Genomic DNA, 27,579 nt, shown 5'->3' on the forward strand with positions numbered 1-27,579 from the left:
TGAAGGCAGTTCCCCTTTTCATGTAGCAAGGCAGGCTTCACCCAAAAGCGAGGTTCCCACACAGTCACACTGTAGATAATTTGTATAAATTTAAATAAGCATGCCCTCATGTTTTACCCAAACTTTTCTTGTGTCACGCCTTTTTATTTCATAGCTGTGGCCACTACAGGCAACCCCAGATTTGTGTTGGAGTTGTGTTCTGGGTCATTGCGTGCTTGCACAAAATGGTGTGCAATTGAAATATTCTGCCTCATTCCGCTTCCATCTCTCCCTGCTCCACTCTTTTAGTAACATCTTTATGATGTTTCCAGGTGGCTTCTGGGTTCAGTGCTGTGCACATGTGCACATGTGCACAATCGCACACATATCCTTTGCACCTAAAATGGGGTTTGCCTGTACAAGGTTTTCTGTCGCTATAATTTTTTGCCTCAAACTTTTTCAGAGTTGTAATCCTATTGCTTTTTTAAAGTAGCAGTAATATAGAAATATTATGAAAAAGATCATGTTGAAGGGGGCGATATTTTATTTCTTGAGTAATTCCTATTGCTTAGAATTGTTTAAAGCAATTACATATTTTATGCTGATGTTTTGTAAGAGAAATAAGATTGAAGCAGAGTAATGATGAAGCTTTTAACTGGCTGCAGTTTGTTATTTTTAAACTGTACTGTACAGTTGTGGAGGTATGGATCCATAATTCCAGGTATTTTGGATAAGGGATAGGTAATTCTTAACATACCTCTTTTCCCTTTGAATACTTTTGTGCTTCTTGCACAAGTGTACTTGAAATACATCGTTTATTTTAATCACTACTAAAGTAGTTCTTTCAACAAAGTAAAAGTGATTTGTTCCATGAAACCGTTTATAGAAAATAGTTTTCTGACTGGTCCAGACTGAAAGTTTTCATTTGGCCAGCACAAGGAGAATATGCTGGTTACCTCTCTTCTTATAAGCTCGTTTTCCATTTGTTGTGGAGTGCCTGTGTGCCTGCTACAACAATGGATTGTGACTTTTTTTTTGTAATAGAGTGGCTATGGTTCATTCAGTGACTATGGTACCTGTTGCTGGTTCTTTTTCCAGGTCAATTGGCTGCAGGTACATGTGAGATTGTTACGCTGGACAGAGATAGCAGTCAGCCCCGAAGGACTATAGCCCGACAAACAGCTCGTTGTGCATGTAAAAAAGGACAGATTGCCGGTACAACGAGAGCAAGGCCAGCCTGCGTCGATGGTAAGAGACAAAAGATCGTTTAACTTAATATCCGCCCAACACGGAATTGGTTATCAAGCACTTTATTTGTTCAGATTGAAAAAGTGTCTTGTCAAATATTTGTGCAATCACCAGCCAAGTGAACATGTTGACCTGAGGATTACGCTGGAAATTCTTGTACACATTAACTGTGTGCCTCTAACAGGCAATTGACTCGCTTTCTCTTCTGGTCTGGAGCCTTTGTTTTCTGTTAGCTGATGAAGTTGAGAAATGTCCGGTCATTTCTCCATGGATCTGTATCTGTGGGATGGTTGTGTGTCAGTTCCATACCAATGGGGAACCAAGCCATGCTGTCCAGATGGCGTATTGGAACAAGCGCTGTACGTTTTCTCTGCCAGAATCCACAGACTTAGAATTGGTTTTGTAATGGTGTAGGAAATGGATGTCCTGCATTGCAGTACTATTGTGTTAAGAGAGAGATTGCTTCTCGAAAACCTTTCTATTGCTTCCTCCGAGCATGAAGAGCTGGGTTCACAGCCAGCCTAACTGGCGTTGCTAGTTTAATACTCTACATCTTAATTTGAATCATAGCCAACGTGACCACTCCTGCATGAAAGTTAATGTGGTTGGGGAGAGGTGGAAGTGCTGGTGAATATGACATTAGAATGGAACTGTTGTATTATACCTTATATTTCTGCTGCCCCTTACCTCATTAAAAACGTCATTCTGTATGATTCACTGCAGATGCAGTGTGTTGCCTGCAGCTTGCAAAAATGCTGATGTAGAGGGAGGATGAAAATATTTCACTTTGAAATCATTTTTATGTCTCAAATGAGCTGCTGTATTCCAACTAAGACACCAGTGGTGCAGTCAGCAGTGTAAGCCTGCTGATGAAAACTTACCGACAAACGTTCAGGTTGCAATTAAACTGAGATAAAACAGGACTCCTGTTATAAATAGACAGCATTAAAAATAGCATGTTTTGATTTAGGTTTTGCAGGGGGAAATACAAACGGATGCTTCTGTAAAAAAAGATAATAAATTCAGGTCTGCTTTGAAAAATGACTCACACTTGAGCCCATTAAAAAAAAAATAATGCTGAGACTTCAGTACCATTTCATCAGAATTTGACTCCCCCACTGACTATCAAAGAAGACAGCGCAAAGGGGATTTCATTGCCTGCCCACCAAGCTAAATATAATGCATCACATCCATTCTATTTTTGTGTTTTGCCTTCATTCTTGTTGATACTCTAAAATCTGCTTGTTCTTTATATTTGCTCCATCATATTTTGCCATGGTATGTTTAGTTGTTTTTGCCCTTCCCTTTAGATTTAAATAATGCAGTTCTAAGTCAAAGATCTTAATAGGTCTACTAATTTTGGAATTGCATTTGATTTGTCTGGCATGTTAACTTGCTTTATTTTTGCATAGTTTAAAGATTCCTATCCAACTTTTCCTCTAGTATACTCAGTTTATGATAAATTTGAGTTCTTCTACCTGAAGATATAGATGCAGCTTTGGTTCAACCAAAGTCATTATGTGCATATGATTTAGATATGTATTAGTGTTGAGTGGACCCATGTTCTACATTTGCAGACTCATTTATTCTGTACCAATGAAATAAAAAATATATATTTTATTTTGATTTAGGATAGATTTTGTTATGAATTCTGTTCTTTTATTCCCATCGTGCATGTTATTTATTAATATTCATTTGGAAGTAAACTTTATTACAACCAATGTAATTTATAACCAAAAATGTGTATCAGATTCTGTGTAAGTTGTCATTATAAAATATTTATCAGCATCATTTTCTTAAATAATTCAAATAGTGAACTCAAGTGGCTTAGTGTCTATCAGGTTGGTAGTAAAGAGACTACCTCAAATTAGAATATTGATTAGTGCATAGTCAGGGAACTCCCTAGTTATTTAGAAGGATGTAAGTATGTATAAGTAACCCTGAAATGACCTGATAAGGACTTACGAATCTGAAGAATTTAGGGGTTGTTGATGCTATAAACGGTTGAGCCTGTAGCAATGATAAATTCTAGAGCAACTGAACTTGTGGATCGAGGGCCCGACCCCCGCTAAGTGAAATAAATACACAAGGACACGTGATATAAGGTTAATGGGCAAGGAAAGGCCACAACTTTATTGATTACAGCAGTGAAAAGGTATTGGCTTAGGCATTGGATGACTATAGGAGGTGGGTTTATTCAACAGTAGGTGGAGCCTGTTGATGCTAATCCAACTATAGGCTCACCCCTGATGTCACCGAGGGTCGTGCCATGGCCTCCCGCCAAGCAGGCATCGGACGGAATACACGACCGCCAGATTCCTTTAACGGAATACCCCTAAATTGAAGGCATAGGCGATGGCCACACCTAGCCCTTGACACAGCACAACACATGAATCCAATGCCTAACCTACCCACCAATACCGCAAAAGTTGTGACGATTGCTACGAGGTAGGCGAAAAAACCAAAAAGCCTAATGCCAAATGGAAAAATTCCTACCAGGCCCCCCAGACAACCGGGGCGACCAACCTAAGGTCCATATCAAGGCCAAAAACCTAGACCCTGAGCTAAATGGGAGTGGAGGGTGGGTGACTCGCTGAGGGACGACAACGAATGAGGAGGAGGCGGAGCTGGTGCCACAGCATTAAGCTGCTACACACGCCCCCCGGAGGCACCTGGTTGGCTGCCTCCGGTGGGCGTGGGCGCCAGCCAGGTAAGGAGGGGAGGGGGCTAAGGCCCCCTACCAGGGGCGGAGCTCGGTCTCCCGCCCACAACCACTCCCCTCTCTTCCAGGGAGGAGAGTCTTTGTTTGATAGAGCTTCAGACTGCGTGCCAAAGGCGGGGACTTCTGCCTTTATTGTTACATTTTATTTAGGCAGAGGGAGAAACCCACTGCTGCACCTCACAGCTACCATAAATTCTGAATTTAGCCTTTTTTTTCTCCCTTTGTACTGTTTTTGCTTCTGCCACAGGAAGAAGGGCTATAAAGGTACTCCAAATCAGAAAGACTATAATCTAGCCATTAAGTCTGACTGAGAGCAATTGAGACAGAGAATGTCAATGCATATGTTAATTACAAGAACAAATTAAACTGAAATGTTTTTAAATATATATTAAATTAAGGTGAAATAATGAGCGTAACATTTTAAAAACCATAGTGAATTGGTATAACTTAAAATTAGATAAGGTTTCTGTAACTATAGTCAATTCACTAAGCGGTTATTCTTGCTAGGGCAGCATACTGCTAACAAAATAAATAATATCAGAAATAAAGCAAAGTAACAAATAGTTGCTATTAACATGTCAAAGGCAAACATGTAAAGGTAACCTGCCATCTTCAGAGTGTCATTCTTAGTGTCATGGGATATTTGACAACATGTGTGGACAATGCCTTTTCAGTTGACTAGCATTCCCAACCTAGATTTGTATTCATAACACTTCATGATTCATTTCAAATCATGGTTTACCTCAGTGTTATGCAACAACCTCTTAAATACAGGACTTTTATAGGTTTGATTCCCTGTTGAATCTCTGGTTTAATATTCACATATGTTAGTGTTCACATCTGATGACTAGCACGTTTTCACTTGACACCGATTTTTTTTTTTTAGACCAGAATGTTAATCACATTGCCTTCAGCTAATATTATTTTCTCTCTCCCCCTCCCACGCCCAGTTTATCTTTGAAAACCTACAGAGAATAGTTGGGGTCAAAACTGATTGTGAATGAATCCTAGTTCACCAGACTCTTACAAAATTATGGTGTGTGTGCTTTTCGTTGTGTCCTTGAAGGGGAGAATGTAAAATATGTTGCACTCTAAATATAGAAAATAAGAGCAATACATAATTAAATTAATGCACTGCAACTGTGATCCATGAAATAGTTACAGTTGACACTTGGATTTTAGCCATTCTAATTGCATTGACTTCAATGGGTGCAAATTGTTTTAAATTAAAGCACCGTGGCTTAAATAGCTTATCTTCAGTGAGACTAAAATGGCTGCACTCCAAATATCCTGTCTTAGTGTATTCATGAGCTGAGCTGAATAAGTACAGTTCTTATGACTATAAGAAGTTTTATGGATTGGTATCCGTTAAATTCCTGAAAATACCCTGAATGTACTGTAGGAGATCTCAGCCTTTAAATGTCATCCTACTTAAGATATAAGGCTTCTTAAGATTATAAATACTGAATTTATAGTGTGTGTTACTGCTTTCACTGGATATAAATCTAGCACAAATAAAACAAAAAAAGGAAAGATCTGATGGATTTGTTACTAGCATGGTGTTGGCTGGTGGGGGAAACTTTAGGAAGACAGGTGTTTGTTGCTAAAACCTTGGGATTATTCCATATCCGTATTCAGACGAATAGGCTTGGATAATTTATTTCAAGGCAGAAGAGCTAACTAGTTTCAGTCGTTATTGGTCTTATCATATAACTGTTAATTAGGAAACTAATTAGGTATTGCGTGTTCAGATCCCGAGATCTCCCCAATAAATAAAGACACATTCGACTCAAATTTTTGTTCTGGTTTTTGGCAGAATTTAGGCCACAACTTTATTGATTACAGATAAAGACTCTCCTCCCTGAAAGAGAGGGGAGTGGTTGTGGGAGGGAGCCCGAGCACCGCCCAGCAGGGGGCGTCGCCCCTGCCTCCAGCTCACCTGGCTGGCGCTCACGCCCCCCCCGATGGCCACCCAACCAGGTGCCGTGGAGGGGGCGTGTTCAGCAGCCTTTTGCTGCAGCGCCAGTCTCTCCCTGGCCTCATTCCTCTCCTCGTCCCGTCGTGAGTCACCCACCCTCCACTCCCTTTTAGTTAGGGCTTAGGTCATTGGCCTTGCTATGGACCTTAGGTTGGTCGCCCTGGTTGTCCAGGGGGCCTGGTAGGAGTTTTTCCATTTGGCATTAGGCTTTTTGGTTTTTTCGCCTACCTCATAGCAATCGTCACAACTTTTGTGGTATTGGTGGGTAGGTTAGGCATTGGAATAATGTGTTGTGTGTCGAAGTGCTAGGTGTGGCCATCGCCTATGCCTTCAATTTTTAGGGGTATTCCGTTAAAGGAATCTGGCGGTCGTGTATTCTGTCCGATGCCTGCTTGGCGGGAGGCCATGGCACGACCCTCGGTGACATCAGGGGAGAGCCTATAGTTGGATTGGCATCAACAGGCTCCACCTACTGGTGAATAAACCCCCTTGTTTTAGACATCTAATGCCTAAGCCAATACCTTTTCATTGCTGTAATCAATAAAGTTGTGGCCTTTTCTAGCCCATCAACCTTATATCACTTGTCCTTGTGTCTTCATTTCACTTCGCGGGGGTCGGGTCATCGAACCACAAGTGAGTGGTTGCATAGGCTCTGGTTTGACTAGCTCCCTATGCTTACAGAAGGTAGCGCTGACCCAGGGTGCACCATAGGACAGCCAAGGGTAACACCTGAGAAAGGTCAAGAGCCTGGGAGCAGACTCTGTCCACTCCTCAGATGCTCCCCAGGACTCAGGCATGGGCACAACCCCCTACCGGGGGTTGACCAAACCAATTTGAGTCCTTGGATTCCTTTAACAGAATACCCTTCACATAGGGATCGGCACAGCTCCACATCCCTATCCACCTTGAACCAGTGCCTATCCGCAACCTTACAAGTTGTGATAATTTGCTACGTGGCAGGCGAAACCCAAATGGCAACAGCCAATCAGCCAAGTGGGGAAATTCCTGCCGTGCCCCTGTCCCAACGACAGATGACACACAACAGCATAGCAAGGTCAATTGCTGAAAAAACCCTAAATATAGGGAGAGGTGGTGGGCAGGTGTTCTGATGCACGAGCGAAAAGAGGAAGCTCTACAACACGTAAAAGGTAAAGGTAAAGGGACCCCTGACCATTAGGTCCAGTCGTGACCGACTCTGGGGTTGCAGCGCTCATCTCGCTTTATTGGCCGAGGGAGCCAGCGTACAGCTTCCGGGTCATGTGGCCAGCATGACTAAGCCACTTCTGGCAAACCAGAGCAGCGCACGGAAACGCTGTTTACCTTCCAGCCATTTATCTACTTGCACTTTGACGTGCTTTCGAACTGCTAGGTTGGCAGGAGCAGGGACCGAGCAACGAGAGCTCACCCCGTCGCAGGTATTCGAATCGCCAACCTTCTGATCGGCAAGTCCTAGGCTCTGTGATTTAACCCACAGCTCCACCTGCATGGGTATAAATAGGTCCCTCGAACCATTTGCCTTCTTTCCCATTAGCCAAATTGAACCCAGCAATGAGGGACCACCAATTGGGCGTTGTGGCTATCCAAACAACCCCACCCACAACCTTGGATCAGTCACGTTGATCTCACCACAACACGTGCCCTCTGTGAGGAGGACATGATTTGTCAAGTTGCTAAACCAGTACACCTTTTTTTCTTTCATTCAGGAAAAATAAAAGTACTATGGTCACAATTATCACTATTGAGGGGGTGAGACATTGGTCAAAGTCTAACTTTATGCTCTTAATAGGCTTATCGTTAATTCAACTCTTTCTTTTCACGTAATATGAATACAGATAGACATAAGGATACAATAACTTCATAGGTCCCTTCCACATCTGTGTACACAGAAAGATCAGCCATGCATCATAATTGCAGAAAGAAATTCTAATAATACCATAGTAATTTGGATGCTAATGCAGCTTGGCAACCTGTGACTAGTGAAGAGTTATTCTAGTTGAATGGAGAATGTTACTTGGATACCACAAGTATTTAATGTTTCAAATGAAACAGTCCAAATTATCTTGGAGCACAGTGCAGTTCCTCAGCCATGAGGTAAAGACAGAGGTACCGGCTGGATCCAAGCTTTTAAGTTTTTGAATTGTATTTCAGACAAGTTAGTCTGATACCCAATGTACGCAAACACAGAAGAGATAGTAGACTTTTTTGGAATGTCACTATATGCTGATCTACATGGTAAAACCTGTAAGGAGGACATGACAACACCAGTGTGACAGCTGTCTTATGCAGTGGTTATAAATTTATTTAATTAAGCCACCCTGTTTTACTTGCACAATGGAGCATTGTCCCTCCACAATCTGCTCCAGGGTTTCCAAGGAGAGAATAGGGACGGGAGGTCCAACTGTACTTGCGCAAATGGGTTGACTTAAATGGATACAAACAATTAGCTTGTATCACGTGGAGAATCATTGTACCAATATAACATGATAATGAAGCAGGCTTCTTCTACTAGTTCCTGAGATTATGACCTTGGGATAGTCAGCCATCAAGTGTTACATCAGGAATTTCAGTGGTGCTGATGACGTCCAAAACAGCTTTCACCATCTCTCCCTCATGAGAAGAATTAATTACAGTAGTACCTTCGTTTTAGAACAGCTTAGTTTATGAACAACTTGGATTAAGAACGCTGCAAACCCAGAAGTAGGTGTTTTGGTTTGTGAACTTTGCCTTGGAATAAGGACGGGTTTCACTTCCTGTTGAGTGTGTTTCATTTGTAAATTGAGTCCCCTGCTGCTATGGGATAGCACGCCTTGGTTTAAGAGCGCTTTGGTTTAAGAACGGACTTCTGGAACGGATTAAGTTCATACACCACTGTACATCAAAGGCATACTTGGCAAGCACCATCCATAATTTGATGTTAAGGCTAAAGCACCAACATGTATGTGCTGCTGTCAAAGGTTGGAAAATCCGAGTGCGCTTCCTTTGTGGTGTGGTCACTGATGGTAGAAGTAAAAACAGAAATACCTTACAGATGATATACCAGATATCATATGGACTTGGAAATTAACACTGTTGGGTTTTATGCAGTGGTTGCTCTTCATCCATCTGACTAATGTGTTTTGTGCTATAAGGAATTGCAATGACTGCTGGTGTGACTGAGATCTTCCTTCTGTCCAGTACACTGGGTTGGTTTGCTTATCCCCTGTGAAAGTGCTACTATGGTTGTTGGGAAACGGCTGTGAGCCTCTGAATGTAATTTTTTTTTGAAACATTACTGAGGTGGGGGAGAGAAGTGTTCTCTCATGCATTTCTATGACTCATGTGTACAGTTTCCTGTGTTTTGTGGATAATTTTAAGAGGCAGAATAAGGTATGATGTTTCTTGTGTTTTACAGAGGTGACAGCCAAAGGAAAACATAGGTCGGTTACTGCGCAATCTGTTTTAATATGCTCTAAATTGGGTGGTGCTGTGGTCTAAACCACAGAGCCTAAGGCTTGCCGATTGGACGGTTGGTGGTTCGAATCCCCACGACGGGGTGAGCTCCTGTTGCTTGGTCCCTGCTCCTGCCCACCTAACAGTTCGAAAGCACGTCAAAGTGCAAGTAGATAAATAGGTACCGCTCCGGCGGGAAGGTAAACGGCATTTCCGTGGGCTGGTTTGCCAGAAGCGGCTTAGTCATGCTGGCCACATGACCCAGAAGCTGTACGCGGGCTCCCTCAGCCAGTAAAGCGAGATGAGCGCCGCAACCCCAGAGTCATTCGCAACAAGACCTAACGGTCAGGGGTCCCTTTACCTTTACCTAAAGCAGTTGAATGACAACTACAGTCTCCCCACTTTACCCTGATCAATCTTGTTCTTTATTCAAACTCCTTAATTACTGATGGCGCCATCTTATAGCTCGTATGCACCACACCTCATATTGCGTCGCTCATAAGGGATTTCTCCAATGTTTGTTCCTTTTAAATTTGCCAGTCCTTGATATGCGCGGTCCCTTCCCCTTCCTCATCATTTTGCTTCTTCCATCACCAATCATTTCCTTTGTGTTGTGCTCATCTTTCTATTCTGTCCTATTTCTGTTGCTCCCTGAATACCATTTGGCTGTGGAGGTGATCTCTATTATGTCCTAGAAAGCATCTTGGGATGAAAATAGGTGTTGCCAAAGCATGAAGAAAGAATTATAGGTGATGAATAGCTATCCATGTTATAGTTTGCTTCTCTTGCTTCCCTGGAAATTATATTTCATCTGTAGTATCCCCAAAGACATGAAGATTTAACTATAAGCACAAATTACTTCATCTCTCACTTTAATGTGGTCTCCTTTGGGGTCTAACCTGGCAACAACATGGCAGCTGAGGCTGGGAAATGAAAACTGAGAGTGCTGGGAAATTTTAAGATTTAATTATTTAAACTGGAACTTCGCCAGGATGCAAGGTTTAACTCCCTCATGCATACAGACGCTGCCATGGGATCTTTAATTACATCAAATGCATGCTTTATTTTACTGGGGAAATGACATGTTCAAAAAACATAGTTCATCAAAAGGGGATGTTTGTTCATTGCATACATAATTCTGCCATTTGCATTCCGTGTAGTTTCCAGGTAATTTTGCCTTAGTGATCGCTAGGGATGTGCCAAACCTGTTTCCTTATTTCTATTGAATTTTCTGCTTGGCTTCCCTAAGCTCTCTGGTAGCCCCAGGTTCAAAGTTCAGATAGTCTTGCTTTTCTGTGTCTTAGCATGCAGGGTTCTTGTCCCACTTAAAAACACACACACACACACAAAAGTAATTTGCACAAAGTGAAGCAGGCTTCTACATGCATATTTACATCATACATACACATTTTGACGCAGGTGGCGCTGTGGGTTAAACCACAGAGCCTAGGACTTGCCGATCAGAAGGTCGGCGGTTTTGAACCTAGCAGTTCAAAAGCAAAACAAAAAAGTGCAAGTAGAAGCTCCGGCGGGAAGGTAAACGTATAGCTCCTTATAGCTCCGGCGGGAAGGTAAACGGCGTTTCCATGCGCTGCTCTGGTTTGCCAGAAGCGGCTTAGTCATGCTGGCCACATGACCTGGAAGCTGTATGCCGGGTGTGAGGAGGTCTGAGAAATAGGGTTAAGGAAAATAAGTATTTGAAACTTTATGTGTTTTTTCTATTTCTCTGTTAAGTTTTGAATTTTATGTATTTTTGTGTTGTTTTTATTTTGTTTATTTTTTGTTTCTGTTTGTTACATGTTTCTTGAAAATACCAATAAATATTTAATTAAAAAAAATGGAAGCTGTACGCCGGCTCCCTTGGCCAATAAAGCGAGATGAGCACCACAACCCCAGAGTCCGTCACAACTGGACCTAATGGTCAGGGGTCCCTTTACCTTTACCTTTACACATTTTGAATGCACAAAGTGTCACTCTGAGCTACCCAGCAAAGGCTTGCATGTGGCTGTATATGTGCTTTGAGTCTACATTCTTTGTAGTGTTTCACTAATGTATGGAAGTACAGTGGTACCTCGGGTTGCATACACTTCAGGTTACATACGCTTCAGGTTACATACGCTTCAGGTTACATACTCCACTAACCTAGAAATCATACCGCGGGTTAAGAACTTTGCTTCAGGATGAGAACAGAAATCGTGCTCCGGCGGCGCGGCAGCAGCAGGAGGCCCCATTAGCTAAAGTGGTGCTTCAGGATAAGAACAGTTTCAGGTTAAGAACGGACCTCCAGAACGAATTAAGTACCTGAGGTCCCACTGTACTCAATCCATATTTTCCAGTACCCAACCATATTTGCTGTCTATATTCTGTAAAATGATAATAACAAGAAAGTGAACCCTAGCATTCAACTGTTCCTGAAGGCCTCTATTAGTGAGACTTTCTGTCTTTTCTTTAGTCATTGCAGAATTTCATTATCCCACTGGGAAAGAATAAATAGAATGAGTGTAGATAACTAGGAGCTTATAATGGCTATATCAACAATAGCCATCCATACTCATGTCAAGTAAAATAAGGAAAGCCTATCTTCAAAAACCTTTACTACTTTCTGTGAGAGTTTCAGTAACTATTGAATCCAATTCTTTACAGCTTTCATAAGAGTTCTTTATCCCCTAGAGCTTGTTAACCCCAATTGTAGTCCTACAATGCAGTATTAATGATTTCTTTTTTCAGGTTGTCTTGAAGCATTGTTGACATTACATGGTCACCTTCACTGATGCTTTAACTGAATAAAAGCTTTAACTCTGAATAAAAAGTGGTTGTGGGAATATATGGCAAAATAAGCATTCTTCCATTTGCACTCTGTTAACAAAGTAGCTCCCACACTTCCTGGCAAGGTACCTTTCCCATTGCATTAAGCTACAAAGTATTCACTTGGTGTCACTTGGACACGGGTGGCACCGTGGGTTAAACCACAGAGCCTAGGGCTTGCCAATCAGAAGGTTGGCGGTTCAAATCCCCGTGACAGGGTGAGCTCCTGTTGCTCATTCCCTGCTCCTGCCAACCTAACAGTTTGAAAGCACATCAAAGTTCAAGTAGATAAATAGGTACCACTCTGGCGGGAAAGTAAACGGCGTTTCCGTGCACTACTTTTGTTCGCCAGAAGTGGCTTAGTCATGCTGGCCACATGACCTGGAAGCTGTACTCCGGCTCCCTCGCCCAAAAAGCGAGATGAGCGCTGCAACCCCAGAGTCGGCTATGACTGGACCTAATGGTCAGGGGTCCCTTTACCTATTCACTTGGTAACAAACAAACAAACACCGTATCTGTGTTTGTATTTGGCCAATAAATTCATTTTCAGTGCCCTAGACAGGGGTTTCTAACAAACACTTTTATTTTGGTTACAGGGAGGTAGCCGTGTTGGTCTGCCGTAGTCAAAGCAAAATAAAAAAAATCCTCCCAGTAGCACCTTAGAGTCCAACTAAGTTTGTTATTGGTATGAGCTTTTGTGTGCATGCACACTTCTTCAGATACACTGAAACAGAAGTCGCCAGATCCTTCTATATAGTGAGAGGGTGGGGAGGGGTATTGCTCAGAAGGGTGGTGGGAATGGGTGATTGGCTGATAGGTGTGGTAAACCTGTTGATGACTGTTAACGACTGCAATTGGTCTTACAGGAAAAAGCAAGGGGTGAGATGGCTTTATCATGTATAATGAGATAAGAATCCAATGTCTCTATTCAGACCAGGTCTCTCCATGGTTTTAAGTTTGGTAATAAGTTGCAATTTAGCAACTTCTCTTTCCAGTCTACTTCTGAAATTCTTTTGTAATATGACAACTACTTTGAGATCTTGTATAGAATGTCCTGGGAGACTGAAGTGTTCTCCTACTGGTTCCTCTGTCATTCCATTTTCTGGTATCATCCAACCCCACAGGACAATTTGGAAACAAACATTTCACCCATTGCTTGAAAATGTCAGATCACAATTGAAATCTCAATAGTATCACACAAATATAGGTCAAGAAGTATGGAGCGTGGTGAAGTCCCCCCATTTTTTTTATAATTTGGTATAATATTTAGACTGTTTGATTATTGAATAATATGTATAATTCAGAATGTATGATGTGGTTTGATTGGATTGTTAAAATGGAAAATTTAATAAATATAGGGTTGTTGTTTTTTTAAAAAAGAGTATATAATCTACAACCATCAGTTTAAGCGTTCTCAAATCAGCCTTATAATTTGCTTACTTCTGATACACAGCAACTGCCATTTGTTTTTTTCTCTGGCAATGGAACTGGTTATGGAGCTTGCCATAGCTTTGCACTGTGTGTAATTACGCAAAGACTCTCCTCCCTGGAAGAGAGGGGAGCGGTTGTGGGCGGGAGCCCCAGCTCCGCCCAGGGGGCATTAGCCCCCTGCCTCTCCCACTCACCTGGCTGGCGCCCACGCCCACCGGCAGGCACCCAACCAGGTGCCTCCGAGGGGGCGTGTGCAGCAGCTCAATGCTGCGGTGCCAGCCTCCCCTCTGCCTCATTCTTCATTGTCCCGTCGCAAGTCACCCACCCTCCACTCCCTTTTAGCTCAGGGTCTAGGTTTTTTGGCCTTGCTATGGACCTTAGGTTGGTCGCCCAGGTTGTCTGGGGGGCCTGGTAGGAATTTTTCCATTTGGCATTAAGCTTTTTGGTTTTTTCACCTACCTCGTAGCAATCGTCACAACTTTTGCGGTATTGGTGGGTAGGTTAGGCATTGGATTAATGTGTTGTGGTGTGTCAAAGGGCTAGGTGTGGCCATCACCTATGCCATCCATTTGTGGGTATTCCGTTAAAGGAATCTGGCAGTCGTGTATTCTGTCCGATGCCTGCTTGGCGGGAGGCCATGGCACGACCCTCGGTGACATCAGGGGTGAGCCTATAGTTGGATTGGCATCAACAGGCTCCACCTACTGTTGAATAAACCCACCTGTTTAGTCATCCAATGCCTAAGCCAATACCTTTTCACTGCTGTAATCAATAAAGTTGTGGCCTTTTCTTGCCCATTAACCTTATATTACGTGTCCTTGTGTATTTATTTCACATAGCGGGGGTCGGGTCCTCAAACCACAACTGTTCCATAGGGGCTAAATATGCTTTTCTTTTTCCACTTTAGTGCTAGGAAAAAAGAACAAAGGTTGTGAGTGGGATTGGGGTGTGTGTGAGGATTTGAGGGTGGGATTTTTAACACTGACACTTTTAATAGCTGTTCTGTGATGAAATGCAATTTCAAGCTTGCTAAACTCACCGGCCCATTTTTAAGCATTTTTCTTTATGAGATCTGCTTATCTGTAAGTCAGAGGTTGCGTTTAAATGACTCAATCGTATAGGTGGGAGAGTTGCCGATAGGTGACAACTCTTTTGTAGTTTAGAAAGTGGAATTATTGTTATTGTCATTGTCATTATAATTATAGCACTGTTTCACCAGTATTATCCTCAGTGAATTGATACCACAAAGTTTTTTCCCCTGTTTTTCCACTAGGGGCTCTTTAATAGTAATAGGGAGAAAGAGATGTGTGTATTCAGCCCAGCATGAATCACCTGTGTCCCTTTCTGCTTAAACAACCTTACATGTCCCTAGTCCATTTCTAGGTCAATTGAAACTCCTGGTGCCTTCCTTTAAAGCTTTTCACAGTTTGGGACCAACCAGGGTCCTTGAAGAACATCATTTAATGTTATTTTTCAGGAGGCCCTACTGTTTGTAGATTACATTGAGTACAAGCTATTGAAGTTTTTCAGTTATGACATCCTGACTCATGGTAGATGTGATGGAACATGTTGTTGTTTTTTTGCTTTAGAGCAATGCAATTGATAATGAAAAGATTTAGGGAAGGAACGCCAAAATCGGGGGATCAGAAATTCAAGCTTACTCTAGCATATGCCCAAGAACACGAATTAAGCAACGAGAGGTTAGAATGCTGAGCAATAAATTAAGGAAGTCAAATGTTAGATCCCTCAGTGGAATTGTTCGTTTTCTATAAAGGGAAATTGTGAATTTTAACGCTCTTGATGGGGAAAAAGGGATCATATGCAACAAGATTTAGAAAGAACTTATAGACATGGTGTGAGAGATAGTGAGATTTTTTTATAAACAGCCACCAGAAAATCATGAACAGGAAGCAGCGAGAGCAACAGAATCTACTATAGAAAAGGGCCGGGATCAAAAGAATGAAGTTTGTAAGGAATATGGAGATATTCAGGATGAAATCAACCAATTTATAGCTAGGTTGTGTTAAAGGAGCTCTTTATAAATGGTTTCAGAAATGTTGTTAGAAATGAAACAAATAATAATAGCGAATGTATTATTCGCTTATTTTAACTTCAATGGATTAAATAACCCGGTGAAATGAAAAGGAGGTTTACTATACTAAACAAATAATATACAAGAAACTCATATAAAACAAAAGCACTGTTATCTGTTAAGAAATCCGGGGATGATTTTTTATTGTTGCCTCTAATGTTATCTTCTGAAACTAAAAGGGTAGCCGTGTGTGTGTGTCTGTGTGTGTGTGTGTGTGTGTGTGTGTGTAATATAGCATATACAGCATATACAAATTTGAAATGGAAAAAGTAGAGCATGAGTAAATCTCCAAACATCCCCCTGATTGTAATGGGAGACACCAATGCTCGAATTGGATCAGATAATACAGCTCTCTATAAACACTATGTCTCAAATCTAGCTGAAGACACCCAACTTCCATTGAGAATAGGGAGGAATTCAAAGGACATCATTATTAATAAAGCGGGAGGAAAACTCTTACAATTGGTTTTAGAATTTAACCTCTCATTTTTGAATGGCTCAATGTGGCCGGATATTCCAGGAAATTTTACCTTCAGCTCCAAAAGGGGTAGGAGCGTAATCGACTATTCTCTAGTTTCCGTTGAAATGTTAAATGAAGTTGCCTCTTTTACAGTTGTACCTCGCTCAGAAAGTGACCACTTCCCAATAGTTTTAGAGATGTACAGGAATCCTAGAAATAATGATATTAGTCCTCTTATTAGTATTGATAAGACTATCTATGCCAAAAGAGTTTATATAAGTGATAAAAATAGGGAGGATCTATTAGCAGTATTTGAAAATAACCCAGTTATTCTCGAACCTGTGGCTAACCAAAATTTGATGCCCTTGGAGGATAATGATTGCTATTATAAGACTATCCAGGATTTATTTTCTTCTTTTTTAGACCCTCAGTTCAGCAACAAACCTTCAAATAAGTATAACTGGTTTGATAAAGATTGTATTAACTATAAGAAAGAACTTAGAACTTGTCTAAAAGAAGCCTATATTACCAACTCTCAAGGTCTCTGGAAGACTTATTTTGAAATGAAAAAAGCTTTTAAGAACATGCTCCTGGAAAAAAAATCCAAGTTCGCACTAGCCAAATGGTCTAAAATTGTTACTGCATTAGAAATTAAAGATACCAAAACTTTTTGGTCACTTCTCTCAATAAAAGATATCATTGATTTCCCTAATATAAGCGATGAGGCTTGGATTTCACATTTTACTGCTGTTTTTTATGATCACCAAGTTTGTAAAAAGGAAAATTTTAAAGTTTCTCTGGCAAAAACCACACAATTTCAAATTACTGTTGAGGAGATGAAAAGGATAATCTTTTCGTTTAAGCAAGGGAAATCACCTGGTATGGATGGCATTCCAATAGACCTGTTGAGATTAGATGTAGAATGGTGGGCCAATAAACTTGTACCGCTTTTTAATTCTATCTATCACTCAGCTCTTGTACCTAAGTCGTGGAACAACTCAATAGTGGTACCGATCTTTAAAAAAGGTGATAGGAATTGCCAAGAGAACTACAGGCCTATAAGTTTGTTACCATGCATAAGTAAAATCTATGCCAAATCTCTGCTTATTAAATTGGAAGAATGGATGCTGACAAAAGGTCTGCCTGGTAAAGAGCAGGCTGGTTTTAAGGCAGGCTCGTCAACTCTTGACCAGTGTCTAGTGTTAAGTCATCTTGTGGATAAATATGTCATGAGAAATAAACGAAAACTCTTTGTGGCATTTGTGGATTTAAAAAGTGCCTTTGATTCGGTCGACCGCAATAAACTATGGGCTAAACTAGAACACCTTGGTATCGACCCATATCTACTTACACTGATTCAAAGTTTACATTCCAATAACCAAATATATGTTAAAGTATCAAAAGATGGCAGACTTGCAGGTCCTATTCTGAATAATCGAGGAGTTAGGCAAGGTTGTATCTTGGCCCCTACCCTATTTAATTTATTTCTATCTGACCTACCATTATTTCTTCAAAACGCAACCACTCATACTCCTTATTTAAACAATAGCCCACTCTTTTTATTACTTTATGCAGATGATGCTGTAATTATTTCACTCTCTGTTTTGGGTTTAAAAAAATTATTTAAGAGTTTCTCAAACTACTGCTCTCTCAATAATCTCAAAATTAATTATGATAAGACAAAGATTATGCAATTCAGAAAGAGAGGGAACCCAAAAGGCTGTATAATTAATGGACATCTAATACAGGAAGTTAAGCACTTCAATTATCTGGGAATCACATTCAAAAATAATATGAATTGGAATACACATATATGTGCTGCAATAGCTAAGGCCAAAGTGACAGCCCACCATATTAAATCCTATTTTTTTTCTCCAGTAGGAAACAGATTTATTCCAGCTGTATTGCAAGTGATTGACATGAAACTCTGTGCCCAACTTCTATACGGCACACCAGTGTGGATTTCAGGTGACCTCAAGAGGTTGGATAAATTTCACGCATCCCTTTTGAGGTCATTATTAGGACTTGCAAACTCTGTAAAATATGAAACAATATGTTGTGAGCTGGGAATACTGCCTTTATCAGTAAGGGCATGGCTGAGGACCTTGAAATATTGGATCTTCCTCCATTATAGAGCCCTATCCCCTAATACTATACTTTACGATCTTTTAAGTGATAGTGCAATCTACAATCTATCAGTGATTTGTAGGAGAAAACTGGATTCGATAGGGCTCACTCTAACTGATTTTGAAATCTCTGATCCCAAAGATATATGGGAAATTATCAGGAAGACCCTCACAGAAAAAAGTGTTCTCGCCATGCTTGAGGTTGCAAAGCACAGCACCTGCTCTCCTATCCACCTAAATCTCCCTTTGTGTAGAGATTTCCAAAAGGGATACATGACAAATCTGAAGAAACATGAATCGTGTAGGCTGTTTATGTTGGCCAGATTTAACATGTTTCCCTCGGCGGTAGTGAGAGGAAGATACTTAGCTATCCCAGAATCAGAGCGTCTCTGTAAATGCAGAAAACAGGAACCCGATACTCTAGAGCATATATTCTTTTCCTGTGATTTTGGCAGCTATGCCAGAAGACAATTATTTGAGGCCCTAAAATTTAATAGACAGTTTTTTACACAACCAACTGTTCAGGACCTGCTGGCGGACAGCGATGATCAAATTACTTTAATAGCGGCTGAATTTTTAAGTGCTGTCCATGAAGAAAGAATGGGCCATGATAAAGAGACTTAGTGGTTTCTAATGGTAGGTGATGTTGCTGTGTTGTATTATATTATTTATGTACATTGATTTATTTTCTGGAGTTAAGAATAGGACTGGGATAATTTGTGTTCGCTGAGCCCGTATTTTATACAGTCTGTATATGATGTTTGTTTGTTAATGTGAGGTGTGATATGCCTAATAAAGGATTTTGAATTTAAAGTAGAGCATGATGTACAAGGCCATTATGCCATCCTTTTGGGGACGATGACAGGAACTAAATACACTATTGCAAATATACATGCCCCCAAGGCAATGTGATCTATTTTCTATAAATGGTTTTTCTGATTTAATAACTAAGTTTTCATATGGCCACATTATGCTCACTGGAGGTTTTAATGCACCAATATTTATCTGAAAGGGGAGCTTTGGGGTGATCCCACAATAGTGTATCATCATCATCATCATCATCATCATCATGTATTTAAAAAAGTACTCCATACTTTATGTTTAACATATATATGGCAACATAAATGTCCTTACGACATTGCTCTAAAATAGCCTCTCTCAACCTTGAATTCCTAGATGTTGTTTGACCACAACGCCCATCATTCCTAAGCAGCCTGGTCAATGATCAGGGATAATGGGAGTTGTAGTTCAAAAACATATGTGGACTCAAGTTTAAGAAAGGCTTTTCAAAGTATACAATTCATTTTCTCGTATTTTTTTTTATTTGCTATCTCCTGAGTTAATAAAAAGTTCAGTTTTGCAGATAACCAACCAATTATGAAAACCATTAGGCTTAAGAAGGAGAAAAAAAGTTCAGACATGGAGATTGCATACTTTGGTTTTAGAAGTTGAGTTTCTTGGTATTTTTTTAAAAATCTTTTAAAGATTTTAAAATATTTCTGGAAATACTATTGCTGTCAAATACACTGCTGTATAGGAAATATTAAAAGCTCATATGAGGGAGTATTTCAGAAAGAATTCAGCTATTTTAAAAAGATCAGAATATTAAAATAATTTGGTTTGCAAATAATTATTAGAATTGAGAAAAAAAAACTTTCACAATTAAAACAAATTGTTAAATTGCCGAAGTACTTAGGAGATACCAAAGATTTTTTTTGAAAAGGTGATAAATCAGATTATATATTATTTCCACCTATAAAGAAATATGATGGACAATTTGCTTCAAGTAAACAAGAATGCCTGGAATAATTTAGATAGTTCTGTACAAAGCTGTGCTTGGAACAACAGTATAGTCAGAGATATTTTGGAAATATTTATTCGAGAACAATAATTAAGGGATGCAGTAGCCCATCTTAGCACATGTTACAGAAATCTCCAGGACCAGATGGATTTCCAAATGAATGGGATAAACTTTTACCAAAAGAAATTCTAAAGTTATTAGCAAGATTTAAGTGAGTGACAAATCCCACAGTCTTGGAATGAGGCCCAGATTGTTTTTCCCCCCAAACAAGAAAAAACTATATTGCTACTGACAATTTACAGCTTTATTTCTGTACTTAATTGTGATTACAAGACCTTCACCTTAATCTTGGCAAAACAACTGGATTCAGACATGTCTAAATTAATTTACTCAGATCAAGAAAATTTTCTCAAGAACTGAATATTTGTTCACAATATTCATAAAGTGACTAATATCAGAAACTATGGAGATCAGAGGAGGGAAACCCCAAAAATGATCATACGGATTGATGAATACAAGGCCTTTGATAGGATTGAATCACCCTGTTTCAGGTTTTAGTCAAATTTAATTTTAGCCCCAAGTTTAAAAATTGAATGCATCTGATTTACCATTCAACTCAGGCATGGCTTTTAGATAATTCCCCTACAAAGAGGATATTTATTAAATGCATTTAATACATTTTTTAAGTTAAATGTATTCTAAGAACCATCTTATTCAGATGACATACCGTAGCTCTGATAAGTATAGGCCCAGGTGATTATTTATCTGAAATCATGAGCTCCATAAGAAATATATATTTCATAAAATGTATACACTGCTAGATAGATTTAAAAAAACAAAAAAACCCCACACATCAAAGTGGTTCACAAAAATAATACAATAAAATCAATAAAAATTAACAACCATACTTTAAAATATACAAACGTTAAAATACTAAAATGGATCAAAATGCTAAAACAGATTAAAGTGACCTCTACATTCTAAGCATCTGGGTAGGTTTGTCTAAACAAAAATGTTTTTAGCAGGCACCAAAAAGTGTACAGTGCTTGATATCAATAGGCACTAAACAATCAAGTTCTTACGAATGCAGAATGGATATTATGTGGCACCTGTTTTTGCAAAGTAATACAGATTAAACAGAGTTATTTGCTCTTTACTAATTCGAAAGCAATTGCTTACTTTGACTGAAAAATAAATTAATTCCAGGTTCATAAGAAAATGGTAAAATATTTAGGATTGTATCCTGTGCTACGCAAGCAGTATTCCACTGCTTGGACAGGCGGAGTCCCCCAGATCCCAAGTGCCCCCCCCATCGTGGAATAACAACTTAAGACAACGTGCTATGGGATTAAATTGCCCACAACTTTATTAAATTACAAAGGTGGGTAGACCTTGGCTCAGGCATTGGGCGTTATCCCTCCCCAGTCCCCAGCCGGGGACCTAAGGAGCATCAGGGTTATCCAGTGTGTGTGGGGGGGATGGGCCAGCTCCGGAGAACATATATTCAAGCAGAGACAGCCGCCCCCGTTACGCCGCCGCCACAGGGGAGAGCAATGATGACCTTTCGGCGTACGGTCAAAGCCTCCATTCAGAAACCCCTTTAACAGGGACCCCTGGTATTGCAGCTGCAAAGAGGAAGGCCTGATACCACCAAAGTTGTGACGTTTTGCTACGGGAAAGGCAAAACCTGCCAATGCAGGGAAATTCCTTTCCGGCCCTTTAACAGCGACCTTGACGTAGCAGTGCCCGCATACCTGTGAAGAAAGGTTAACCTGCAAACCTGTGAAGAAAAGTTAACCTGCAAAAGAAGACATTAACTGAGGGTGGGTAGGGTGGAGAAGCTCTGGAACCAAGTGAGGATTCCCAGGTAAGATCCTCCCTCTATTGTGTGGGCAGGTAGTCCCTCCCCTACCTGGCCTGGTCTCCTTGGCAACGCTTGCCCCAGGCGGGATTGGACAACTGACTGAGGTAGGCGGAGACCTCCAGGTATCCCACCTGAGGGAAGGCGAAGCCAAGCCTATGCTGATGGAGCCGCTCCAGATCCAGGGGCTGCGCAAAGGGCGCCCCTCGTTTTTATGCAGGGAGCAGTCATTCATGCAAGAGGACTTCTGTTTCCTTTCCCCTTCGCTGTAGAAAATCTCCGGAAATTCCCCAAACTCTTGACCAAATTTTGAGGGTGCATAGGGGCTGTATTGGAGAGGAGGGTAATTGATGCTCCACAAACAGAAGCCTGTTTCAGGAGTAGAGTGGCAGTGTTGGAAACAGCTTTTAACAATTCTACTATCTATAACTTATTTATTTGACAAAAAATGGAAAGCTGACTAGGAAAATGGGTATTCCAATTATCAGCTTCACCACAAACCCTAATCTGTGGATTTTATTCTGATCCTGATCTGATTTGAGGATGTATTTTAATTGATTGTCTGATTTTATGTTATTGTATTATACATTTGATGTTAGCCGCTCTGAGCCCGGCTGTGACTGGGGAGGGCGGGATATAAATAAAATTTATTATTATTATTATTAAACATCTTCAATAAAAAAGTTCTTGGGGGGGGAATGCTGCAGTGCTTTCTATTAGCGGCAGCAGAGTAAAAAAATATATTAAATTGGCAACACCTTTAAAACAATTTCATATTGAATAAAAAGCCTGGAATAAAAGATAAAATAATCTACATTAACAGAAATAAGGAAGCCTGTCATTCTCTAATTTAAAATCACACTAGCAGGCTAATGGATTAGTATTGATATCTGAATAGTTATCATCAAGGCTATGGATGAGACTATATGAATGACGTCAAAAAGTTTTTGTGCAGATCCTACCAAGTGCCTTACTATGTATAAAAGCAAGGATAGAAAGTCAGAAAAGGGGATCAAGTTGTATTTTTCTAGCCATGTGAAATAGATAGATGTAAAAATTATTTGCGCCCGGTGTTGGCTTGTTTTATTTCACCCACAATTTAGTAAAAATGGAACTATTGGCACATTTACTAATTCCGAGAAGAGATTATTTCCAATCCTTAACACAGATGAAAAGGCAGAAATGCAGAGCTGAGCCATAGAGAAGGCACGTGGCTTCTCTAAGACAGGGATGTAGCCAGGCAAGCAGAGCAGGAAGGGAATATAACTTGTTATTTTCATGGCTAGCTCAAATCCTGAATGTTGGATGTTTGTGAGTGGTGCAGCTATAGCTGGGCATTGCTGCTTTTGCTGTTACTGTTACTGCTTAGAGTCATTTAGCAGTTATTTCAAGTCTAGCTCCATTCACTAGATGGGCTTCTTTGTAGCCGAATAAGATTGTCTTCCATGAATGTGGTCACATAAACTATTAGCCAACAACTATTTTATTTCTTTTTTTATAGACATCTTTATTGGTTTCCCAATTAGTTCACAGCCATCCTTTTCATACACGTCAATATTCACAAAAAACAACAACATTTGGACACAATGAACATTCCAACGTTTAACATGTATGCATAAACTAAAGAGAAAATAAATATTATGTTACTTATCTACTTGTTGGTATGGAGGAGCCAACAACTATTTTCTATGTGATATAATAATGATACTTTTTATACGGCATATTTGTAAGGTCAGAGTTCCTTTCGGATGTCCGGAATATTAGCCTTGTTTTGCCATCCTAAGCTTCATCAGTAGAACAGGCAACCACTACTATGCTATAAGATCCACTATCCTGTAATATTACATATTCCTGTCTTAGACTCTGTGAAAGGATTCTGTGGAACTGTAACAACCCTTCATGTGGATTATTGGACTCTATGAACAGACAGGTGGAATAGACACTTATACATGTATGGACCTTATGCTATGGACTGACTAGAGAATGAACTGATCCACTGGGTCTTCTACTTTTTCCATTGAACTTTATGAGACTTCCGTTGAAATCTACAATTTGATACAATGAACAGTATACCTTATTTATTCAAAAGTACAGCCGGTTACGTCTTGTGTGTTTATTGAGTATGTTTCACGTAACCATAGGTTTGTTGTTGTTGTTGTGCCACACATACCCTGCAGCGGGGAACACCAATGGTGCAGAGATATGCCTCTTGTTTTCTGTGGCTTAGAATCTATGCATATTGATGTCAACAAAATCTGCTGCTTTTCCCTTGTCCAAGAGCCTGTATAGAGTCCTTAAGTGGGTTCCCTATTGGTAGGAGAAAATAACAGAGGCCAACCAGAGAATTTTGAGAAGCAAAGGAGCTAGTAAGCCTGATCTTTATTAAACTGTTGCAATAGGGCCCTCACTCACCACATGCAGGAGGGAGGAGGAAACCTGAACAATGGTGTGCAAGACTTTATATAGACTTTTGAAATTGCTGACCTTGCAGCTCAAGACCACCCCCAAAAGATACATACATCACAGAAGGAGGCGGTCTACAACAGAAATGCTGTCTGCCAGGATACCTGACAATGGCCAGTGATTGCTTACTTGGGCAGCCTGGCCATTCTTTTGTGATGTTAAATACTCTAATTCCTGAATCCAGGTCACAGGCTCGCCCTATTCATGCACAAATATGCCCTAAACACAGGTAAGCAAAAGACAATGGAGAGGCTTTCCTGTTTCCTTCCTCCTTGCAGAGAAACATTTGAAGTCAATTTGGTAGAGTCAAAATGGTTTCAGGATTGTTCTCCTGTACTATTACAGACACGTGGTTTACATACTTATGTATGTGTTTGCCTTGTAAATTTATGAACAGCATAAATTCTTATAACAGCGTTAGCGGGATGCTATAGGTTTTCAAAAATGCTCCTGCCTCAGATTTTCCTGCCCTTTCCTTGCCACTCTACTCCTCTTTCTTCCCCTCATCTCTTATCTTTCTATTCAGCTGACAAAACACTCTGCAGAGCAGTGCGTCATTCTTGCAATTGGCTGGAGGAAGTGTTGGAGCCGGGCAAGAAAGGAAAGAGTCTACTATTTCCTTGTTAGCCCAAGGACAATTTGCTACTCTTGCCCTGTGAGCAAGCGAATGAATATTTGTGCTGCTGGTATAGCTAGTAACATAACAGTATTTGAAGACCTTTCTATCATTTAATGCTAGGTGTTTTTCAGCAGTACTGAAAGTCAGTCGCTCCTGATTACAAAATGGACCCTTCCCCCCAAAAATAGTATCCATGCACTAGGATTGTGCCATATCCTATTAGTACTAGATCTTTTGTGGCATTCTTGCTTTTCATATTATTTGTGTGCCTGAGGGCTTTTACCATTGAATTAGTGGCTCAATAAAGCTATTCATCACAAATTCTCTGAAAGATAATATGAGAGCCGCTACATTTTGCTATGATCCACAGTCACTGCTTCTGATTAACAGAGACTAAGATGAATTTAAACTTCATTTTAAGTAAGAATCAAATCAGATGAAACAGAAGAGTGGTCAAATGCACATCAAATACCATTCTTATAAAATTTATTTTCAGGTTTTACTCTGAATGTGACACTTTTTACAGCAATGATTGCCAATAATATTTGACATAGTTGACTTCTACAACACACGTAATGTCTCTGCCTTTAGGAAATGCCTGGGGCTCAGAACATTTTTAGTAAGTGACTTTCTGTCAGAATCCAGTGTCATAAATTTAAAATAATGAAAAATTAAAGTTTCCATTGTCTGTGGTTTCTCTACCTGGAAATAGTCAGCTATTTTATTTTATTCATTTTAATTAATTTCTATGCCAGTTTTCAAGAATAAAATTATTTCATGGCAGGCCACATAAAATGCAACAACAGAATGCAATATGTACGTCTCCAAAATATCTCAATAAAGACTAGGCCACACAATCAGAGCCCCTTCCCCTGTCCAGACCACACAATCAGGTTATATATTGACAAAAGTAATATACTGATGTAGCACTGGGGTGACAAAGTCCCTTGTTTTAATTTCACAAGGTTACTTTAGGCAACACTCTCTTAGGTCACAAGAGTGCCTGGTCTAAAATTGTCTATCAGAAGCTTCACTTTTGTGGTTTATCACCACACCAGCTACTCACCTTGGGTTTTAGTGAAGCAAACAGTCTAATTTGTCAGCGCCTAAATGATATCGAGCGTCAGAACAACTTGGCCACAGTAAGGAAATTTTGCCCATGGTATGATTATTTTCCATCTTCCCATTTTGACTCTCTGACACCCTATCTGCATAACCTAGCAATTCCAAAATATAGACGTGCTTTTACCCTCACAAAATTGAACGTACTGCCCTCGGCTGTACTTGAGGGACGATTCTATCAGTATCCACGAGAAAAATGCTTATGTCCCTGTGGAGATGGCAGTACCGAATCAGTGGCACATGCCTTTCTGACTTGCACTCTTTATAAAGACTTGAGGAATGAGGTTATCACGCCTCTTTTATTGTCCATTCTGGGTTGCCCAACCACAGCCACAGTGTCTTTTCTCTTGGCAGATCAAGATGAGCAGATGACAACAAAGGTTGCAAGGTTTTTAACTGGGGCAATCAGAATAAGGTCACTACAGAGGTACTTTGAGTTACATACGCTTCAGGTTACAGACTCTGCTAACCCAGAAATATTACCTCAGATTAAGAACTTTGTTTCAGGATGAGAACAGAAATCGTGAATGTGTTCTTAGGGGAAAGGTTTTAACATCTGAAAGGTTACTTGCTCACAAACATCCATAAATAACCTGAGCAATGAAAATAAAGCAAGGTAAATACATCTAGCAAAGGATTCCTGTGTTGCAGAGGATTGGACCAGATGACCAACTCTATGATTCTATGAAAATGGGTGCAGACAAGATCCTTATCATCCCCATATCCTGCAAGCCAGGTTTGGCAGGTGTGTGGGACCAGCCACAAGTCAAAGTTCAAGGGAGATTGTTGTAACTTCCAGACAGCTGATTGGTGGTTACAGCAATGTCCTTTGTAGATGCTGAGAGCGTACCTTCAAAGTGGCTCCCTGTAGCAGAAGCCTCTGTAGCCTCTGTAGAGCAGAAAATGCTCTTAAAATTAGAACAGTTTTCCCTCTCCAGAGAAAGTGGTTGGTATTCAAAGTGCTTCTTCTAGCACTTGGAATGAAAAATTCTTTCTGTGGAAAAAAGAGAAACACTTTTTTTTGCCACAGGACACAGTTTCCTGGAGGAAGCTTTTAATGTTTCCTCCAGCCTCTTCAGCTGCAGCGGTTTATTGTGACTAAGATATAATCACATTGATCTAGTAACACTTGATTTATACAGCATAAAGTTCTGTATAAATGGTCCCGAGTAGAGTTGGAAAAGAGTTGACTAGTGAAGAGCAATTTCAGTTTCTAGAGTAGGGTTGAAGAACAAATCAATAGTATTCATGATATTTCTACAAAATGATTTACCAAATTGTTATTGATGCACAAACACTTTTCTCAGAAACATACTTAAAAAATAAAATAAGGCAGCATAGATTGAAATTTGTTTGGATATCTTGTGCCTTCACAGACAATCAGTGCAATTATTATCTATGGGAGGTTTTCTGTTCCAGGAGTTTGAACATACCATTAAAATC

The 27,579-nt window shown here is 40.2% G+C and overlaps 1 protein-coding gene across 10 annotated transcripts in view; it reads left to right on the forward strand.

Moving 5' to 3' along the window:
* TAFA5 (TAFA chemokine like family member 5) overlaps positions 1-27,579 on the forward strand; it is a 340,255-nt gene that overhangs the window by 174,084 nt on the left and 138,592 nt on the right. For all 10 annotated transcript variants that reach the window (XR_008332613.1, XR_008332614.1, XR_008332616.1 and 7 more), the window contains exon 2: positions 1,078-1,227. Coding sequence is in view for 4 of the 10 variants with exons in the window: in XM_053407479.1 (XP_053263454.1) it covers positions 1,078-1,227 (150 nt within the window). In the remaining 6 variants the exon portion in view is untranslated. The remainder of the gene's footprint in view (positions 1-1,077; positions 1,228-27,579) is intronic.

Source organism: Podarcis raffonei, chromosome 10 (genome assembly GCF_027172205.1).
Source record: "Podarcis raffonei isolate rPodRaf1 chromosome 10, rPodRaf1.pri, whole genome shotgun sequence".
NCBI lineage: Eukaryota > Metazoa > Chordata > Lepidosauria > Squamata > Lacertidae > Podarcis > Podarcis raffonei.